This window comes from Atractosteus spatula, chromosome 12 (assembly GCF_055471065.1).
Source record: "Atractosteus spatula isolate fAtrSpa1 chromosome 12, fAtrSpa1.hap1, whole genome shotgun sequence".
In the NCBI taxonomy this organism is placed as follows: domain Eukaryota; kingdom Metazoa; phylum Chordata; class Actinopteri; order Semionotiformes; family Lepisosteidae; genus Atractosteus; species Atractosteus spatula.
The window spans coordinates 10001815-10022012 of NC_142717.1; the positions used below are offsets into that span (position 1 = coordinate 10001815).

The 20198-nt window shown below is 37.5% G+C and overlaps 1 protein-coding gene across 1 annotated transcript in view; it reads right to left on the reverse strand.

The window, feature by feature from the left end:
• trappc9 (trafficking protein particle complex subunit 9) overlaps positions 1-20198 on the reverse strand; it is a 507339-nt gene that overhangs the window by 426907 nt on the left and 60234 nt on the right. The window contains exons 10-11 of the mRNA XM_088929735.1: positions 12842-12968; positions 10757-10902 (exon numbers count right to left, since the gene is read on the reverse strand). Coding sequence (XP_088785861.1) covers positions 10757-10902; positions 12842-12968 — 273 coding nt within the window. The remainder of the gene's footprint in view (positions 1-10756; positions 10903-12841; positions 12969-20198) is intronic.

Sequence of the window (20198 nt, forward strand, 5' to 3'; positions counted from 1 at the left end):
CTCCACAGTTCATGGTGCTACCTCAATATTCAAAATGCAATACTTATTCGCCATTAACAGAGTAATAGGGCTTTTGCTTTCATAAGCACTACCTGCCAGGTACTACAATTTTATTCCAATCTTTTGTTTAGGCTGAGCACAAGGTGTTTGGAGCAACACAAAACAAGTCATATACCAATGAACAACTGTATCTTATTACTCTGCACCAAGCTGGAAGAGAAATAAAGAGAAAAAGTCTGCAGATATTAACAAAGCAGGAGGAGCAGCAATACTGTAGGCACTGGCAGAAAAGTAAAATAAAAGAAAATCATGAGTGGGCAAATACCTGGCAGAGTTAAATATAGACAACGGAAGAGCAGAGTATTACATGATGGGAGCAAAAAAGTAAAGGCTGTAAATATAAGACAGGAAAAATGCTCGGATATATATAGTGTAGGGTTTCAACATCTTATCATTCGGACTTATCATTCGCGAATACGTAAATTTGCCATTCGGCTTGGCCCAGGGGGCTCTTTGATGGAAGAAGAGCATAGCGGAATGAAACAAGAGCCGAAGAGCGAATACTTAGCCGCCGCTTTCAAATGAGCGGCGCAACACTCTAGGATCGCGAGATGAATCTCGCTCGTGAGTGAGCCTCTCCCCACCGCCAAGCACCCACTACCCAGCATCCTCCTCTCCGCGTGGTCTTGTTTTTGTACTGTAACGCTCCAGGTTCTGTGTTGGGGAATGACGGGCTGGAGACGACTCGACAGACTGACAGTTCCAATGCTTGTTTCATTACATAGAGACAAATAAACAGTGTTGATTAATTTAACTAGTTTAAATCACGTGCACGTGCAACATTTAGTACACTTCTTGAGCAAATTGCAAACACTTACTATTTGTTTGTGATTACTGTTGTTTCTTTTAACTGATCTAAGTTACTTAATTCAGCTTAAAGCCAATGCATTAGTACTTTTCATTATCACATAAGAGAGGGCTACTTATGTCTTCTAACCATACATACTACATACTGTATTACATTATGCAATGGTATAGGGATGGACTTGGTTATATGCCAATTTGTCTATTCGTAGCGGTTCTGTGCACCAAACTCGTGCAAGTGTCGAGACCCTGCTGTAGTTAAAAAAACAGAATAGCAAGCACTGACTTTATACTCAAATTGCTTTTAGCAATGACTCATTTAGAATATTATGGTGATGGAGTCCGCTAGCAGAATCTGTATGTTACTCTGTACCCATATAGTAGTAGGAGCTGTGAACTACTGCTGAATTCACATGCTAAACTCTAACCTTCATGCCTGCTTGCCTATCTCTTGGTTTCTACAATGGGCACCATTGCTCAGCACAAAAAATCTGAGAATGACCAGGTACTTTCTTTGACTTAAAGAATGTGTGACATTGCTAAATAAAAAGACTGTAATCATTTTAGTTACAAACAGAGACTAAGTGAGGTTCATCTTCCTTATGTCCACCTCAAATACATAAAAGAACATTTGCACCCATGTTATTTAACATAAAACTATTTTTAGATTTTCTCCAAGTGTGTTCATGACTAAACATCGTCACTCCAGTGGATTTCATTATTTTTCATCTTCTTCCATCCACAAAATATCACACCAGAGCCAAATGGTCATCAAAAGTAAATCTCGCCTAAAAATAATCAATTTCAGTCAAAAGTCATTAATATTTCACTGGTCGATCAATAATAACATAATACTCCGTGTTCTGTGCCATTCTGGACAAATCCTTAAAAGAATTAAATGTATGCTAAGAAATAACTTTCCCATATTCCACCTTCTAGAATGTAAGTAGATTAATTAAAAAAGATATATGAAAATAAATGACGACGTCCAAAATATCGTACTCGACAGCTGTTCAGTGTGTAATGGGTATATTGATCTTTTTTTTCCAACAAGTTTGTGAAGCAAAACCCATCAATTAAAAATAATTAAGAGAAAGTTGTTCCTGTGGGCAAATTGAGAAAACGAAAAATGATCAGTTTAAGGTAATTTACAAAGAAATTGGCAGATGGCCCATGGTTAATTCACAGGGTCAATACAGATCTAAATTTAATACCATGGATTTGTGTATTATTGGCATTTGTTTGTTAACAAATGGACCAAGGTATATTTTAAATTTATACTGCTTTTTATAGGCAAAAAAGAGTGTTTTATGCCTGATAAAGCAATTTCCATAGAAAATGGCTAGTGAAAACCCTTTTAGAAGGTTTTAAAAAAATACAGTTTAAAGTGGTACTGTCTTTTAAGCACTGAGAGCTTTCCTTGCCATCACTGCCATGAAGACTGCATAGAGCAGACAATGATACTTCTGCTGATTTAAAATTTTACAAGAGCCAAGAGAACTCAGAGGTTAATAAGGACAATACTCCAGTACCCATAAGGAATGCAAGGGTACTTAATCCTTTCTTTTCAAATTAGACAGAAACAGTCAAACAGAACAGCACTCAAAATAATGCAGGCTTCCCAGCTGGATTTAGCTTGCAGTAATAAATGTAAATTTATTCACTCTTCAAATGTCATTTTAAAATATACTGCTTGACTCCTGTAAGAAAATGGAAGCTTTTATAAATCATATATATATATAGAAGCACAAGGTCATTTTTTCCTCTTGCCTGATTTTTTCTTCTTACCTGTGAGATCACTTTTATTAAAAGATGAATACATCACACTCACTTAAAGCCTCAAGAAAAGACTATGATTTTCATGAAAATATACCAAATGGTTAATTTATGTAAATCACAAAGGAGGACCAGTAATTCCTTCAACTTTATAGCGTTATAAAACCAAAGAAAGCATCATATTAAGAATGTTTTTTCCCTTATTGTGTCCAATAAGGATATATGAAATACATCTATCATTATTGCAATATCCTTTAATACAATAAAATACTTGGTTTAGTGATGTGTTACTCTTTTTTCTGCCACTAAAGTTTCACTGCTGGGAGCGTACCTGTTTCATTACCTTACATATTCATTCTTGAGATCTGTGTTAGTAAATGTGCTGGCCAGTAATAAGAAGTGTCTTCATTAATACTGTTATATCTGAAGAGAGTAATGCAGCATTAATCAATGCATTTGAAAGATGAGAAAAGCAGCCTGCCCTGAATTACACGACACAATCTCAGATTTCTTTGAATGGGTTATATGGTCTTTAAAACAGACCAACAATCAAACCTACTCTAAAGTAGTCTGGTGAGTCAGGGAGACAGTGACAGCCAGACATTCTTTAAAAAATTAGTAGCACCCCAAGTCTCATCTAACACAGACGTTTCTATCTCGCACTCACAAGCTGATATTGTTATATTCAAGATTTCCACTTTCACCCTCTGCGGGTTTAAATGCTTGAAAAACAATGCCAGCCTTAAACAGTGGATTAGAGTCACAAAAGGATACTGGTAAACTAAGCAGTTTTTAGAACAAGTCTCCAAACAATTATAGGAAAAACAATCTATTATTATAGAAGCTCTATTTTATGGTTTTGCATCAATCTGTTTTATAGAAAGTGGCATGGATTGGAACATTGAAAAATGCCCTAGGCCCGCACTCTGGAGGAAGACAGCATATCTTCAATAGCTTGGATCTTAGAAGCCTCATCACGAAAAGAGTGTCATAAAACTTAAAAGCCCTCTAGTCTTATAGCCCACAAAATATGGTAATATTCAACTGAATTTACCATATCTAATATAACATATGGAACGTATAGGACTTTTTTGTGCAGGGTGGTTAAAAAGAGCAAATGTAACTGTTACAGGCACTAATCTACAGCCACTTGCTAAAAAAAATGAAGGGGAGGTTGATTCAGCATACCGTATACTGAAAACTATATTGTAAAACGTCTGCTGACACGCATATGACTTTTAAAATGGTGCTTGCTTCTGAACGTAATGAAAGCAAAATAGTCAATGGACACATCTGAAATTCAGGCAGTAAGACTGAGTCAGTTGTTTAAAACATTCAAAATGGGTAGTATAAACCAACAGGTTATTGCAAGCCAGTCAAGATTCCTATCTTAATGAGTCCAGACAAGTTATATCATGTCTCCTATCTTAGTTACTGCATACCACTCTTTACGTTTTTTAAACTGACACAAAGCATGCAAAAGGGTTTTTTTTTCAAAGGCGAAAACAACTCAAAATTGTTTCTCTCATTTGGATCTGAAAACTTCCAAGCACTCCTTGTTTCACAATACAAATACATTACAGCCACCAAAGTGAAAAGAAATATCATCACCTACACCTCATAAACATTTAATCATCATCGAACTGTCAATCATCTGCTGAGGTCTCATTGACCAACATGCAGAGCGCATTGAATGAGACTACTTTCTCAGGTTCAAACAGTATCGAGCTTTTCGATGATGAAAATCCAGTGGACTTAAAAAAATGTCAGGAAAACTGCTTGAAAGGATTGATGTACTAATGAATTAAACAACATGGCTGGGTATCTTGTCCCATACTCCAACAACCATACAAGTGCCATACACAGTGATACATACTGTATCATTCTATGTTCAGAAGGCTAAGGGGGCAAAGAGAGCAAATTCTAGGGAGAATGTAGAAAAGCTAATGAAACCTAACCAGCATATTTTTGAGAGATAATAAGAAACCAAGGTGCCCCAAAAACTAACAATATAGGAGCAATATGCACCCGAACACAGAAAGTGACCCAGATTGGAATCACCGCCAGAACCCTAGATCTGTGAGGCGATGCTAACCTTAAAATCCACTTGCTAAGCTTTTAAAATACACTGAAGTCGAACATTTCCTATTAGGTCCTAATATTCCAGTAGGACTTTGAGAATTTCTACTTCAAAGATTTAATCATTCATGGAATCAATTCTGTATAGAAATGAGTCATTTTTTCAAAATGCTACACCCTTATTACTCTATTATGTATGTTCCTGTTCATGGTTTTCAGAAAAACAGTTGCTGTTAAGCACCCTGGGAAGAATTATAAGCATTGATCAGTATTTGTTTCAGCACTATATTTCAATATACCAGTATGACACCCGATGCAGTAGCTTTAAGAAGTACACCTGTTTGCATATTAACATGGCTTTGCATATGTGAAACTGTTAGATATTGCACTCATACTACCAATAACAATGTGTGAGAGCAAATAACCACTGATCTGCATTACTTAAACAGTTATGCCTGTTAACGACAAGCCTCAATTCGTGTCTGGGTTTTCTCCCTTTTAAGCTATTTCAAAACCAAGGCATGCCACGTCAAAAACAAGGCACGTGGCATACGTCAATCTCTTAAGGCTGACATGATTATGGGAATGGAGGTATCCGGCTCCCATAAGAACTGCAATTGCATTACTGAGCTGATAAGCCAGGTTAATACTCATCTCATTGAATTTTCTGAATCCTCTTGGTAGCGAACAAAATTCCTAAAGCCTTATGATCCTGGGGCCAAATTCAATTGTAAAAAGAGAATATATACATATTTTTGGCTGCTCGAAAGAGGTATATCACCTAAAGATTTTTTATATAAATATTGGTTCCCTGCAATTGCATGAAAGAGGGAAGCAATTCTGAATGCAACAGATTTGCAGGTTGGCAGGTTGGGTTATACGCTCCAGAGATCGCTGGTTCAAATCTGGGCTGTCATTAGCCATCTGTGACCTGGAGATCCCAGGGGGCAGCACACAATTTAGCAAGCACCACCAAGGCCAGGTTGATTTGAAGCTGGCAAAGATTTCCACTGACTCCTGTGGATGGCCAGGTGCCTGGGGATAAGTGGTGTTATCAGTGAGAGCCGTGTCAAGCCCTCTGCCCAATGTGTTAGCTTTGCCATTTCCACCGAGGGCTTGGAGTTTAAAAAGACCTGCAGGCTCAGATAAGGTCCCTCAAGAAGTATTTATGTTAGCATCAGGTCCCCGTTGATAGTAGGAGAAGAGTAGTTATCAACAATTATCCATTCCAAACTGAGGTGGAAGAAGAAAAACTCATGGCAATTACTACACATGTACTGCAATGGGAACTGCAAATGATGTTGGGTTTTTTTTGTCCAACATTCTTATCAATTGCACTACCCACTTTTCTCTCTAGTATCTTGAAATTAAAGATCAGTTTGTAGCTCCTTTCAGAAATGATCATAAAAATCCAGAATAACCTAGGGACATTCCTCCTGTTCTAAGATGCTTCTGTTATTTGCAGCATGCCTGTGTAATTGCCTGTCTACAGATCCATGAATATAAATCTCAACTGTTTCTTCTACTATACAATATGTCTAAGGCTGAGAAATTCACAAACTAACATGCCAGAGACCAGCATAGCAGAAAATTACAGTATTATTCCTGTACACAGAGCATAAAAATAGAAGAGGAAGCTTCTTTCCTTTTTTCAGCATTATAGTATATTTCCGATATCGAAGAACACAAATCCAAAGTAAAACAACAGAATAAAGCAATGTTGTTTTCTTTGAAATTGGGGTTTATCGACACGCATGCCAGCAACATTGCAACGTTATTGCACAATGGCCACTGAAAGAGACCAGTGGTTAAGGGTCTGGATACACAAGAGTGGCCGAACAAAGTGCTCAGACAGAGCCAGAGCTGTTCGTGTAAGGATGTGGCCTTAATTAGAGGTCACTCACATAAATGTATCGGTGCCGTTCAATGGCGATGTTTCGTACGTACTGTAGCTCTCTCTCGTTTTCGTTTTTATTTTATGTCCACAGGTGTACAGTCATATGGCAGGTGTGTAAAGTAGTGCTCAGAAGAGATGACTAAATTTCTCCAAACGTAGCCTTATAGAGCTGACGGAGAGTCAAGTCCTGAGCAGTGCTGGCGGAGGGAGACCAAGTGGCCAAGACCTGCACCGGAACTGAAGGAAAGAGGCGTTCTCAAGAAGCCATAAACCAGACCTGACGGCAGGAGGTGCTACTGCACAGAATGGAGAGGCCAAGCTTTGGACCAGCGCTGAAAGAGGGGCGTGTTGCCAGAAGGAAGAGTCTCTGCTGTCTGATCTACCTGTGCTGAGGGAAGAGAGTTTCCGGAGCCGAGAGAGAGCAGCCGTCCATATACTGTAGCAGCAGTCACCCACACTCTTCCACCACAGAGACGGGTGGAAAAGACGTGGTTTTTAATAATACATAATTAATGTTGGAGCCAAAATTCTTAAAATAAACCAGCTTTCATCTTTCCGTTTTATTCTTAAAATGCAATATTACTTTTTTATTCTAGTAAACATATATATGCATATACATTATGCGTTTTATAATAGGAAAGAGGCATTCATACACAAAAGTATGATCTCTTTTATGTAACTTCAGATTCTCTGGTAATTCTTCTCTCCAACACAACAAATGTCCATGTCAAAGATCTCCCCAGCACTTTATGTGGGTCATAGCACTGACTCCTGCTGTCTTTGCTAACAGTGGCTCCTTGCTCACTTGCATCATTGATTCCTCATAAGGATTTCATTTATCTCATCTTCCAACCCAAGTCTAAATATCCACTTATTTATTCAGTCTCAGGGATTTGAGGTGACCAGTTAGATTTTAAGTGTGATGTAAGGATTGAAGTCTTATGAGATCTCATAAGGAGATATGCTTGGAAGTACATAAAATATGAAAACTATACGCTTTTCACGTTCAAACAAAAATAATTCATAGGTTCACCTTAACCTTGGTGTACACTCGCCAGGAAGGCATGGTTAAACTACTTACTAGAATCCAAAACACAAATCCAGACCAGAACTCTGAAACAGTATACTTCATTGTAAGAATGTGCAGTAGAGCAGTATTTAAACATGTATTAATAACTGAAAATTCCAATAATGCACTAAGGATTAAAAAATATTTCAGAATCCTTTTAGCCCCAAGATAATAAAAGAAATCACACATTGTTCATTTTAAGCAGACATTCAAGCACAAGAATTCCAGATAGAAATCAGTTAAAGAGGAAAACATTCTATAACTAAATCTATTTTTGGTATAAAAGATAGTGCACCTGTTACATTGTACGCCTGTGTATTATGTAAGAAAAAACTGTAATTTAAAAACTAAAAGGCTGAACAGATTAACAAAATCAACTGTCAAGATTAATCTTAAATATACCCTTCTTGCTGCTATATACAGATTCTTTTCATGAGGATATTACAAACAAATTCATACACATAATGCCAGAAAATACTGTACCACAAAATATTTCTTGGCACTAAAAAGAGTTTCTGTATCAAAGTAAACAAAGTGTTCGTATTCGCAAAACCTCTCAGAATAAAATCTGAATTTTGGCAAATCACTGGCTTTTGATTGAAGTAGTTTGCAAAAAAAGAAGGACTAATATGATCTTCTAGCTCCATGGAAAGTGGGGTATGTACATGCTGGAGAACCATCTGTTCACATATTACATGTGCCAGTAATGAAGGTTCTGAATGTCCTAAAATTAATAGTAAATTTAACAACGAGGATTATTTCATTTATTTATACTGCATATCTGAAGAGGTGGATAATCACTTGAGCCTCTGTTAACAGTGAAATTTTCCTAATGATGTGAAGACATTTAAAACCTGACATTTTTAATTTAATCCTACTATTAAAAAGCAAAACCAAAAAGCTGAATACCTCATGCATGCTCCCTCGTCATTTGTCTTATGAAACAACACCTGTATTAATTCTAACCCTGCTGAGGATATTGGATGGCTGTGCTTGTTCACAGACACCAGGCTGAATCCCCCTACCAGGTGCTGCTGCAATGCAGTAGATTGTGGGATACGGCAAGTTTCTGCAATACTTCATTGAAAAGTACTATCCTCTGGCAGGTTGCACCACAAAGGTGAAAGCACTGCCTTTGGCAGTGTGGCTCGGGGTGCCTATGGACATGAAAATGCTATTCCAGAACTGAAAAACGGGTCCAAGCTTTATTCATACTTTCATAACTTAGATAAACAAAACAAACCCCCCTTTAATAAACTGCCAGGCAGCTAAGATGCTTAGCAGCTCCACAACAGTCTCCCACTGACTCCCACTCTTCCAAAAGACGCACCACTCTGAGTTCCAACAGTTGGTCAATCACATCCTTTCGTCTCTATACGCCATTCACACTGCAATCACAAAAGAGAATCTTCCCTCTGTCTCCAGACAACAGATGTTGACTGACCTTGCTTCCAGGTTTTTAAACTCTGATCTGACCAATTGTGTTCTATTAATTAGTAATGTGACTGAGGATGGCAGGTCACTTTCCACAGCTCTCTGAGGAATGCAGTACAGACCAGATCTGACATGTTTTCCATGTTTTAGTCCTATTTCCAAGCTTCAAAACCTGTCTTACTAAATGTAAGATTTGTTCCATAGCTGCACCAGTTTTTTTATTGCTTTAGCTTCACTTATTATCAAGTGTCACTGCTGACTGACTAGAAGTCACAGTTCACAAACACTGCATAACCAATGTAATTTGATGCCGTTTAAGTTTACAGTGTGTTAACATTCATTTGTTCAAATTTATTATGGCTTTTATTACTAAAACTAATGAAAATGTTAACAAAAACTGAAACAAGACGAAACAGACTGTAGTCCTAAAGGAGTCGAGGTCTGATGAAATGGTCCTAAAACCTGCAATCTGTAATCTGTGTAATATGAGGACTAGGCATGTGTAAACTCTTACATTAAACATTGATCCTCCTCAAAAGTATTAATAAACAGGACTGAAGGAAAAGGAACTGCAACATCATCACACAATAAAGGCCTTACCAAGTGCCACCTTCATAAACATACAGTATCTAAAAATATTAGTATTATAGGTGCTAGAAGAACTTCAGACAAACAGATCTTCAGTGTCTGATGGTATTCTACCAATTGAACATAAGAAACAAGAGATGTTATTCATAGACCATTTACAAAACACTTCCAGCAGTTTCTAAAGACAAGGGTAATACCCACTGACTGGAAAATCGCTAATATACCACCCGTCCTTGAAAAGGGAGATGAAGCTAAACCAATTAATGATAGAACAATACGTCTTACTTCTATTTAACGCAAGGTTATGGAAACAATAATTTAAACTAAAGGATGGGATCATCTGCATGGAAATAAGATTCGTAGGGATAGCCAACATGAATTTAGAAAAGTCAGGTTATGCTTAACTAACTTATTAAGAGTTCTTTGAGCAAGCAATGTAGGAATGTTATATTCAAGCAGTACAATGCACCTGTACAATTATGGTCACCAAGACACAGAAAAGATGTTCCTCTGGAATCAGTTCATAAAAATGAAACAATATACAGTACTTTCCTGGGCTCAAAGGAAGGACCTACGCTAAAAGAATCAACTAAAAGAATCAAAACCTTTTAGTTTTGAGTAGAAGACAACAAGGGGAAGTGATTCAAAATCCTCAAAGACATTCGCTGACAATTATATGGACTTACCAATAAACAGTGAATCACAAACCAGAGGACATGAAGTGCAAGTGCATTTAATTTGTTTTTAGATAAATGGGTGTATGGAAAAAGCCGTGTGACACCCTGTCTTTCTTCAGAAACGACGGGGTGAGCTGCTTGGATCAATTCTCGTAAAACAATCAACAGTCATTTCTGAATGAAATTGCAGGAAAAAAGCCACATTCATTTATTTGTTTTGTTTTTCAACATGCTGTTTGGAATCTTATGGGGACACCATTCTCAATATCAGTACCTCAATATTCAAGGCAGAGATAAAGGATTGCAAACACAGGTCAGCTCCCAACAGAGTTCACAAACGATAAAAGAGAACAGCATTATTTTCCTCCATACCTATTTTCTTTCCCCGTTCTTCTCCGCGGTTGTGCACAATGATAGGCGAGTAAATGAAGGGGCTTTTGGTGGCCATGTTCTGACCCAGAAGGCTCTTCACTTTATGAGGCCGCAGGCTGATGGGCAGATTCAGGAGTTTAACCGATCTGTTACAGAGAGAAAGGAAATACATTGTTTGCCACCAGATATCACAACTAGGTGCAGCGCCCACACAGGTGACATGTGGCAGCCATTATATGCCATCACAACCCCAGTATTCAGCAGATCAGGTAGAAAAGCAAGTTGACTTAGGGGCAGATTGTGCAGGTCAAGAGTGTAATTCAGCCAAAACACAGAGATTAACTCTCCTACTGTACTATTTCAAAAAGTGTCATGAGATCTTTAATGATCAAGCACTGAGTACCATAGTTTAATATCTCATGCAAGGGAATATACCTCCTCTAGCACAGTGTCTGCAATTACCACACTTGGCCATTGGATAAAAAAGTCTTGTCCAGGGAGAAGACTGTCACCTAGTGTTAGTCCACTTTGTAGCAGCAACCTAGTCTTCCTTGGAGATTTCTCATGCCTGTACCGACCTGAGATTCTGAGATCAAACAAGCTGGGGCCAAAAGGTGGTAACACAGCTGCCAAAAACGTAGTAAAGTTCCATTGAGAGGCTAACACATCCATCAAGATTCAAATGTTAAAATCATAAAACAGAGCTGGTAAGGAAATGAAAATGTTGGAATAAATGTTGGAGTACTCATAGCATTTGCTGACACAGTACTGTGAGGTATAAATACAATATTTCTTGCTTTAGGCTACCGACATGGATTTTTTATTTTTCTCTCCCCATCCATCCATTTTGTAACCACTTTATCCAATATAGGGCACAGCCAGATCCTACCCCGGCAAGCAACGGGCACAAGGTAGGTTATACCCTGGGTGGGATGCCAATTAACCTACCAGTCTTTGGACTATGGGAGGAAACAGGAGAACCCAGAGGAAACCCAGTCAAACTCCACACAAATAACACTCCAGGAATTGAACCCAGGGCCCCAGCTCTGCAAGGCAGCAATGCACTTCGTCACTGTGTCACCCCATAACCAATCCCTTTTATTCAGTAAGCGCAAACCAACCAGTGAAAGTGTTATGGACAACTTCCGAACAAAAATATGATAAGCAACAGGGTTGGAAGCAAGTCTCTCTGAAAGGAAAGGAGTCTAAGAAATATTGAAATCAAGGCTTACAAACTGACATGAAGCCAGTACTGTAAGCCAGAAAATGAAGCATTAAACGCTCACATGGATATTATCTGCTGAAAAAGCAAAAAAATGTCTCTGAGATGTAGGATGTAATATCTGGGAGACCAAAGACAGAAGAAAGATTTTTTACAATGAGCATGCACAAATATATAGAAAAGTAAAATAAAACACCTTGTAATAGCTTTGTCACATTTAAAATGCTAATTTCTTTGATTTGTAGGATTACCAAGACTAAACAGTTCAATTTAAAAAAATAAATAACACTATTTCTGAAACCTCTATAGGAAAATTATGAAAATGTGTGATTTATTACTAAATAAAGTATTTAAGCTTCATACTTTTTTACATTGATAATCTATGGTGCTGTACTGTAACAAAAAACTCACCTGTTAATTGTTTCATTTAAGATGCCAATTGACCTCAGAGTCTGACTGGATGTTGAGGATCATTATCATTTATCACAAGTGATAACTGTCAATGCTTTGCTCATTTTAAGTGTGTGTGGATTTATTTTAACATTAAAACTGCCTTAAATCACTTAATTCAATGACAGTAGGAAACAATTTCATCATCTTTTTAAACATTAAAAGGGGGCAGGTGTCTGAATATTATCGTATCTATGTTATTTAAAAAATGAAGAGCATACAGTATACTTGCATTTCTAATTGCTTACTGTTACTGTATATAGTTAAAAAGGTTAAAATAAGGAAATTAAAACAACTCCTTAAATAAAAGGCTACTTTTTATTGCAGTATTCTGTAAGCAACAATATCAACAGAAATTATTAGCATATTCCTAGCTATTTTTCACGGCTTCCCGGAGTTAGATTAAAGTTTACCTGACGATAGGGAGTTTGGTGAATGGCACAGGAGGCAGCTTGAGTCCATCTGGGAGTGTAATAACTTCCATTCCACCAGGACACTTAGAAGTATAATTTTCAAGGCTCTGGGTAACTTCTTTTTTCTCTGTGGCAAATGGAAAACCAAAACAGTGATGCTGCACAACACCCACATACAAAATACATTCACACAATTTTACAGAGGTGTCATTTCAAAACAATACGATAGTCAAGTCCAAAAAGTGTTATACAATAGGGTCGCCACATTCACGAGGGTTCAGTACAAAGAACCGTTGCAAATAGCCAAATTTGCATACTGTACAACATCGTCCACCCTTGTGCCATCGCATAATATACTACACTATGTACTAAAGTTAAAAGTATTTAGTTAAAAAACATAAGTAACCCTCCCTTATGTGGTAATTGAAGTAGTAATGCACTGGCATTGTAAATTTAAATATCATTGATCAACTAAAAGAAACAACAGTAATCACACACTTATACCTAAACTAACATGAATTCCTCCTCTGGTGTCCAGCGGATGCCTGCACTTTCTCCCTCTGCCACCAGGATAAGCCCACCCCACTGTAATCAAAAGGGCAATAAAACTGTCAGGGAGCCTGTAAAGTCATCTCCAACCTCTCAGTCCCCACTCTGTTGACACAGAACAGGGAGAGTTCGCTACGATACACTCGCAGAACCTTATTGAGATGCGTATGCTGGGAAGTGGGTACTTGGGCAGGGAACAGGAAGATGCTCACTCATTAGCTAGATTCATCTCATGATCCTAATCTATCGCACTGCTGATTTGAAAGTTGCAGTTCACAATCTTCAGCTCAATTTCATCCCGTTCTACTCTTCTCTGACGGCCAGACCGAACAGAGAGCAAGCAAATTCGCAAATGTTAAATTTGCAGATGTCAAGACCCTACTGGCATTTACCCTTTGAGGATTTTAAAAACAAGCGTTTCTCATTACTCTAACATTATTTGAAGCAAAAGGATTTCCAACTGGCATCACCTTGGTAAAATATTGCTGTACGGGCTAAACTCACACAGAAAAAAAATATCTCTTTGCATGGAAATAATGTTTTTTTTATCTCTAAAGGATCCAAAAGCACCTTAAACACCTGAAGGAACCCAACTTACCCCAATAATGAAGTGCGGCAGCTTTAATGTACCAACACTACACAACAGATCAGGCAGAGAAGTGAGAAACTGTTACAACAGATGAATTAAGGGAGGGATTTCAAGATGGCCAGATTGTACCAGTACAGAGTGGAATTTAGCCAGGACACTGAGGTTAACACCCCTGCTGTTAAGAAAAGTGACACGAAAGCGCCTCTACAACTACCAAAGAGAACGGCACGGGGTCTGATTTTTGCTTTTTTCATATTTTTACGCAGGATCAGTGTCCAACAAGCTAATGCCAAAAAGCCTGTCTCACGCATGAATTCTTTATAGCTGCTAAAGTGACACTTTAGCTCAATAAGGTTAATCTCAGATTAAGCTTCCAAATTTAAAAAGATAAACTACCTACTACTTGCAGATCTTTTGTACACTTATTTTTTAAACACTAATTTCATAGCAGCCTTCTGCTATGTCAAAGCTGTTTCACTGCCAGAGCTATAAAACGTTTATGACTCCCCATGTCATGCTTTAATTTCATCTCTCGTTCCTGCATGACAAATATGTCTATCCGAATTATAACAAAGTGACTTCAAAAGAAATTTTAAAAAACAACCGTTTCGGTTTTGTTGTTTTCCTTTTATATTGTCATTTTCTACACTGGTTATTTGGGGAATTATAATTATCTAGAAGCAGAAAAAGGAAAGGAAGAGGAGAGAGTATTGTATGAACTACACATTGTTCTCTGAAGGATATGATTTCTTTCACTCAGAAGTGCTGGCTATTGAAAATCTTCCACGCACCTTTGTCACCGACTTGCTTATTTTCCTATGGAATGCAGGTTCCTAGTTGGTTATATGACTAAGCGGTTTGCTGTTGAATTCTGAAAATGCAGCATATTCTACTGTACTCAAGTGAGAATCAAAATTATGTGCGTCCTCAAGTCTTAGTGCTGTCAGCATGACCTGATATCCCACTGCAAGAATTCGCCTCTCCTTCCGTGATAAAGTGCTTTCCAACCTCATCACTACTCCCACCTGCCATGGTTAATTTAACTGACCCGTTATATACTTGCAATCAATACGTTCCACTGCAAACATAAACAGTGCTGTAGCCTCTGTAACAAATGCTAAAACAAAACTCTCATAACATTTTAACCTTGAGTGCTGAAGGACAGCCACATGTCATGGTTGACAAGGAATCAATGTCTTTATGGTAGGATACCTACTAAAACCAAAGCACAAAGAAATCTAACCTTTAGTCCAAAGCACAGCCAACATATATGTCTCGGCAACTTTGCCTCTCTGTCTCATTTCATTTCTTTTGTCTCTCTGTGCAGTTGAAAATGTCTTAATAACAGCCAGTTCTGGGAAGAAGCAGCATGTTTTCCAAGTTCTGAGTGCAGCTCGTGCAATTCACCAGCTTTACATCCACAAAGAAGAGCTCTATAATTAGATGAGGAGCTCAGCCACATGCAAATCATCATTGTAGATTAACTTTCACAGTTGGAGACTTTAAAAGTTGAATAAAAAAATAGATCTGTCTTCAAATTAAAAATAGGTCTGCCTTCATTAAATTAATTTAGAACTTAACTACTGTAAATCTCCCTTCATTTGAGAAATCAAGGCAAGCATTCCTCTGGCTGTTAATGTACAGACCTGTTGTTTTCAGTCTCACAATGTTAATGAATGAGACTCATTAGTCAACTTTTTGTCAAATGCATTAATGCACTCTTTTTTTCTCCGATTTCACTTGTTTCTGACCTAATTGGCAATTTGCATGAGAACCAGTTCATTTTTGTTCATAATCATATAAATGACACCATTAAGAGAACCCTAAAAGGAGAAAAGCTTACAGCTATCAGTTTTACAAAGTAGTCTGAAAACTCGTGCTGTGATTTTCTATCTAGATTACAGTGAACGAGCGCAGTGGCTGCTTTTTGCTTTTATATACAGTAACTTTCAAACATCCTTCTTTTAACATTTTCTGTAAACAGAAATTCCTGCTCTCCATATAAATTAGGAATATTGTACTCCTCAAACTACTACAACACACAACTTTAGGGCTTCAAAGGCAGAAAAAGGTGTAAAATATGACCTGTATCCAGTCAGCTGAAGGAAAGAAAAGGTATAACAAATTGACTAAAGGAAATAGAATCATGGAATACAAAGAGCTTATCCTTTTTCAGCTTTTCTGCCGTATTCTATAGTTAGAAGCTTAGTTTATTTCCATATCTTGAAACTAATACAAATATGGTTTTCATCACAGAACCCCAGAGAAATCCAGAGCAATCTGTGAAGCATACACTGTATAACCATGCAACATCTACTACCCGAACCTAGAACAATAACTAGCAATACTGAGTTTTCAAAGACAAAAACCATGATGAAATGGACAAATTATATATTAGTATATACTGTACATAGTATTACAACATAATTCCTTAAATTATGTGTAATAGAAAGTGAGGCTTTTCAACACTTTTCCATTTAAATGTATCTATGAAAAATTAAAATCTGAGTCTCTAGCATCTCATTTTTCATTAAGAGGGACAACTATGTGTGGTTTATGGCTGTTGGGTTTCTTTTTCATTTAACTTCATTGCTTGTGAAGTACGATAGATCTTGTAGGGACTTTTTTAAATAGGTGGCCTGCAAAGCCACTTGAAGGTGGCTCCCTGTCTAGGAAATAGACTTAATAACAGTAAGATCCAAGTCAAGCTTAAATACTGCATTATTTCTGGGATTGTGACATTTAGGAGAAAGTGTGCAGCTGTATTCATTGAGAAAGTGGAAGAGTCTTGAGTGGTTCGTATTTCATGCCAGCGTTTCAGAGCCACTGGAAATGACTATTACCAACAAAATACCACACAGTTAACATTTCGTTATAAAGTAAACGGGTACAGTTGTCAAGATATTAGATGTCTGCATGGTTTGAATTTAAAGGACATCTGTAAGTTTTGGGAGATGTAAAAATAGTGTTGTAAAAATGATGCATTAAAGTTGAAAACAGAAGATCAGTGATAAACAAGTGAAGATAATGCATGAGGGTGCTCAGAAAAATGGGAAAGCCTTACACAACTTAAAAACCACTGATTTTTAATTTAAAATTTAGAACTTACAGTAAGAATGGTTACATGTGATTTCTGGCCATGCGGCATATTTAGCCTGCTGGGAAGTTAGTAGGTCATTGATCCCAGGATCTCATCCAGCTGTTTTGATATGATGTCTTATTAATCATTTAGGTGACTCCTGATATTACTCACATACTTCTGCAAAGACACTGTCAACTGGCTTATGAAAAACGTGATGAGTTACTCTAGCAGAAAGCTGTATAAAATCTGCTTCCTGTCTTTCTGAACGTGTGCCCTGTACATAAAAACAGCATGGCCAGAACTATAGCACAAATGCTGGAAGAATGACAGAAAATTGTAAGAGCACTATTCCTTATTAGGCAGAAATTCCACATACCACTGGTTAAAGAAACCTGCTAAAAAAAAACACAAAGGAAAGCCAACATACAAATCGGAACTTCGAAATTCATTGACATACTGCTGTACCTCAGAGACAATTTTAAAGGGAAAAGAAAGAAATAACAAAAAGGTGATTAGGGCAAAGTTGTTTCCAAGAAAGAAAATGATATTCTTTAAGACGCTGTTTTATGTACTGTATGAATCCCTTTCACTAGGAACATACAAACGATGTCAGTCTAACTTCAGAGCCCTTTTGTTTCCCTTATGACATCCTAACATAGGATTCACACAGTGTCAGATTTGTATTTTTTCACCAGTTTGACAGAGCCAGTGAAAATTCATATATTTATTATGCATATACTGTATAAGGACATACACCTGTAAAGGTATTTACTATGTCCTATTAAAAGGAAAGTCAAGCAGTGTTATACATACAATTCCTTGCTAATAGGTATCAGAGTTTTTTAACTGTTATACCATCCACAAATGTCTGACATCGGAACCTGAGTGATAATAATTAGATCTAAGTAGCAGTGTAGAAATAACAAAGGACATCTAGAGCTTTATGATTTGGTGGCAAAAGGGTATGGATTTTTAGGGGAATATTTTAAAAAATAAAAGTGTTTTCCACAAGTGTCTTTGGTGAACAAATTGTAAAGTTTGCATATTGACTTGTGTATATAATAAGTTTACATCTATGTATGCATAGCAAGCATCTCCCCGTTTATTATTCAGTGGGGGGAAAAAAAATTAAGTGCTAGAAATAGTGCTTCTCTAAACCCAAGTCACGAAAGTGATGGTCTTACATTTCACAATTCAAAACTTTGACCTCCAACTCTTCTCCACTTTGTTTAAAACATTTTTTAAAGGATTAGTCATCAAGGATTTTAAGGTATATAAATTACATAAATCGGAACACAAAAATACTCCTTAAGGGTAGACTTTGCAGTGCACTGAACCATCAATATTAATGGAATGTTTTTTTCCTCCTTTCCCCAAATTGTTCCTTGGTGCATTTCAATCTTTTAATATTAATTGAGCATCTGAAACTAGGGGTACTAAGCACACAAGCACCGCAGAAGACTTTGACTTCACCTGCTGAGGTGAGGCCCGCATTCAACAAAATGAGCAGTGCAGCAAATGAAAGTTATGCCCCAAGCACAGTAGTATTTTTTTTTTCCTTTTTCATAACAGCTCCCATATGAAATGCTGTTTTCTATGTGCATGTGCCTTTATTACAGCTTGCTTGGATGCTCAGGAAAATCAGGAGAAGGCAACAAGGGGCACAAAGATAAAGCAGTAAAGCCAATCAGAGTTTCTTGTTTTCTCAGATGCTCACTTGGAGCCATCAGCCTGCAAACAAGAGGCGTCTGAGGAAATACAGACCTTGCGGGGGATTACTTGTGCAGCCACTAAGGGAGCCAGCATGAGCCATGGCCCAGTATGGTGTTTAAAGAGGGATTTTTTTTTTTCTGTTGAAGCAGTGGCTACACTACATCAAGTACACTAACACACCACTAAATTCTTGGCAGATTTCAAACGTTTAAATGTATCATTCTAGAAAAAAGAAGTTAAAACGTCCAAAAAACATTTTTAAAAACGGCTTTAACTCAGCAGAACAACAACAAAAAAAACTTTTGAACAAGTCCAAGCTAAACATTTCAGGCAGCTGTATTAGCGTGAAGCAAAATGCTTGACGTTCAGAAAAAAGCATACACACAGGAAAAAAAAAGGCTTTTGAACAAAGGTCAGGAGATGCGGGCCAGAATACCACGCAGAAGGGGAAATAATGCATTCAGGTAGACGCATTCAAGGCCAGAAAACCAACAGCATAAATAAACTACAAATAAACACCTACACATGTATACGCACAAAACCTCCAATTTAGCACATAATGGGGAGGCTTTGAGAAATCCACAGAAACAAAATGAAAACATCAAAAATCTCTTTTCAGGTGCAACAAATGCGGCCCATTAGATCAAAAATATCTCGGTAATGGAGTCAATCGAAAACTCAGGGATGTCTCCACACAATCCTCCAAGAGATCATGACCTGCTTTCTGAACACTAACGGCACAGCGAGGTTGGAACATGACACCGGTTTGTATGTTGCTGTTTTTTGCGAGAGAAAGAAGGTGGTATTTCAAAATACATTATGTACACGAAACCTAAAAGACAAAAGCATGGAATGGAATTTCAATTGGGTATAAGTGGGCACAGATACAACAGCTAGTTGTATGGTTCATCTCCACTTGGAAAAGCAGGGGGTTACGCTATTGAAACAAATGAAATCAACAGTAATAAAAAATAAAGGGAAAAAAGGCAGCTGCATTGTGTTTAGCACTAAACATTTCTTGGAAAGATGCCCAATGGAGATAAAGAAATGTGAGATGTGTGGCATTATAACATATTCGATCTATCAAGTGTTACAACAGCATAAAATCAGTGCATTAAGAAAAAAGTCTAGGTGATAAAACTTTTTATTTCTCGTTCTTTGGGACACAACTAGAATAGGATTCCTATAGTGTTTTAAATTAACTGGCATCCACAAAAAGAGTCAACAGCCACCGCCCATATTCACTGCTGCAATCCAGCCATCCCAATCTGAAAGGTTTGCGATCCCTAGTTCTGTGATCACATCAGAGATTGATGAATGGCAGTCTAGAAATACAAGTCCGCTAGTAGGTTGCAGGTTTGCAACTGGTGAGTTGACTCCCACAGTTCACATGTTGAAAAATGAATAGAACCTGGCATTTCCAT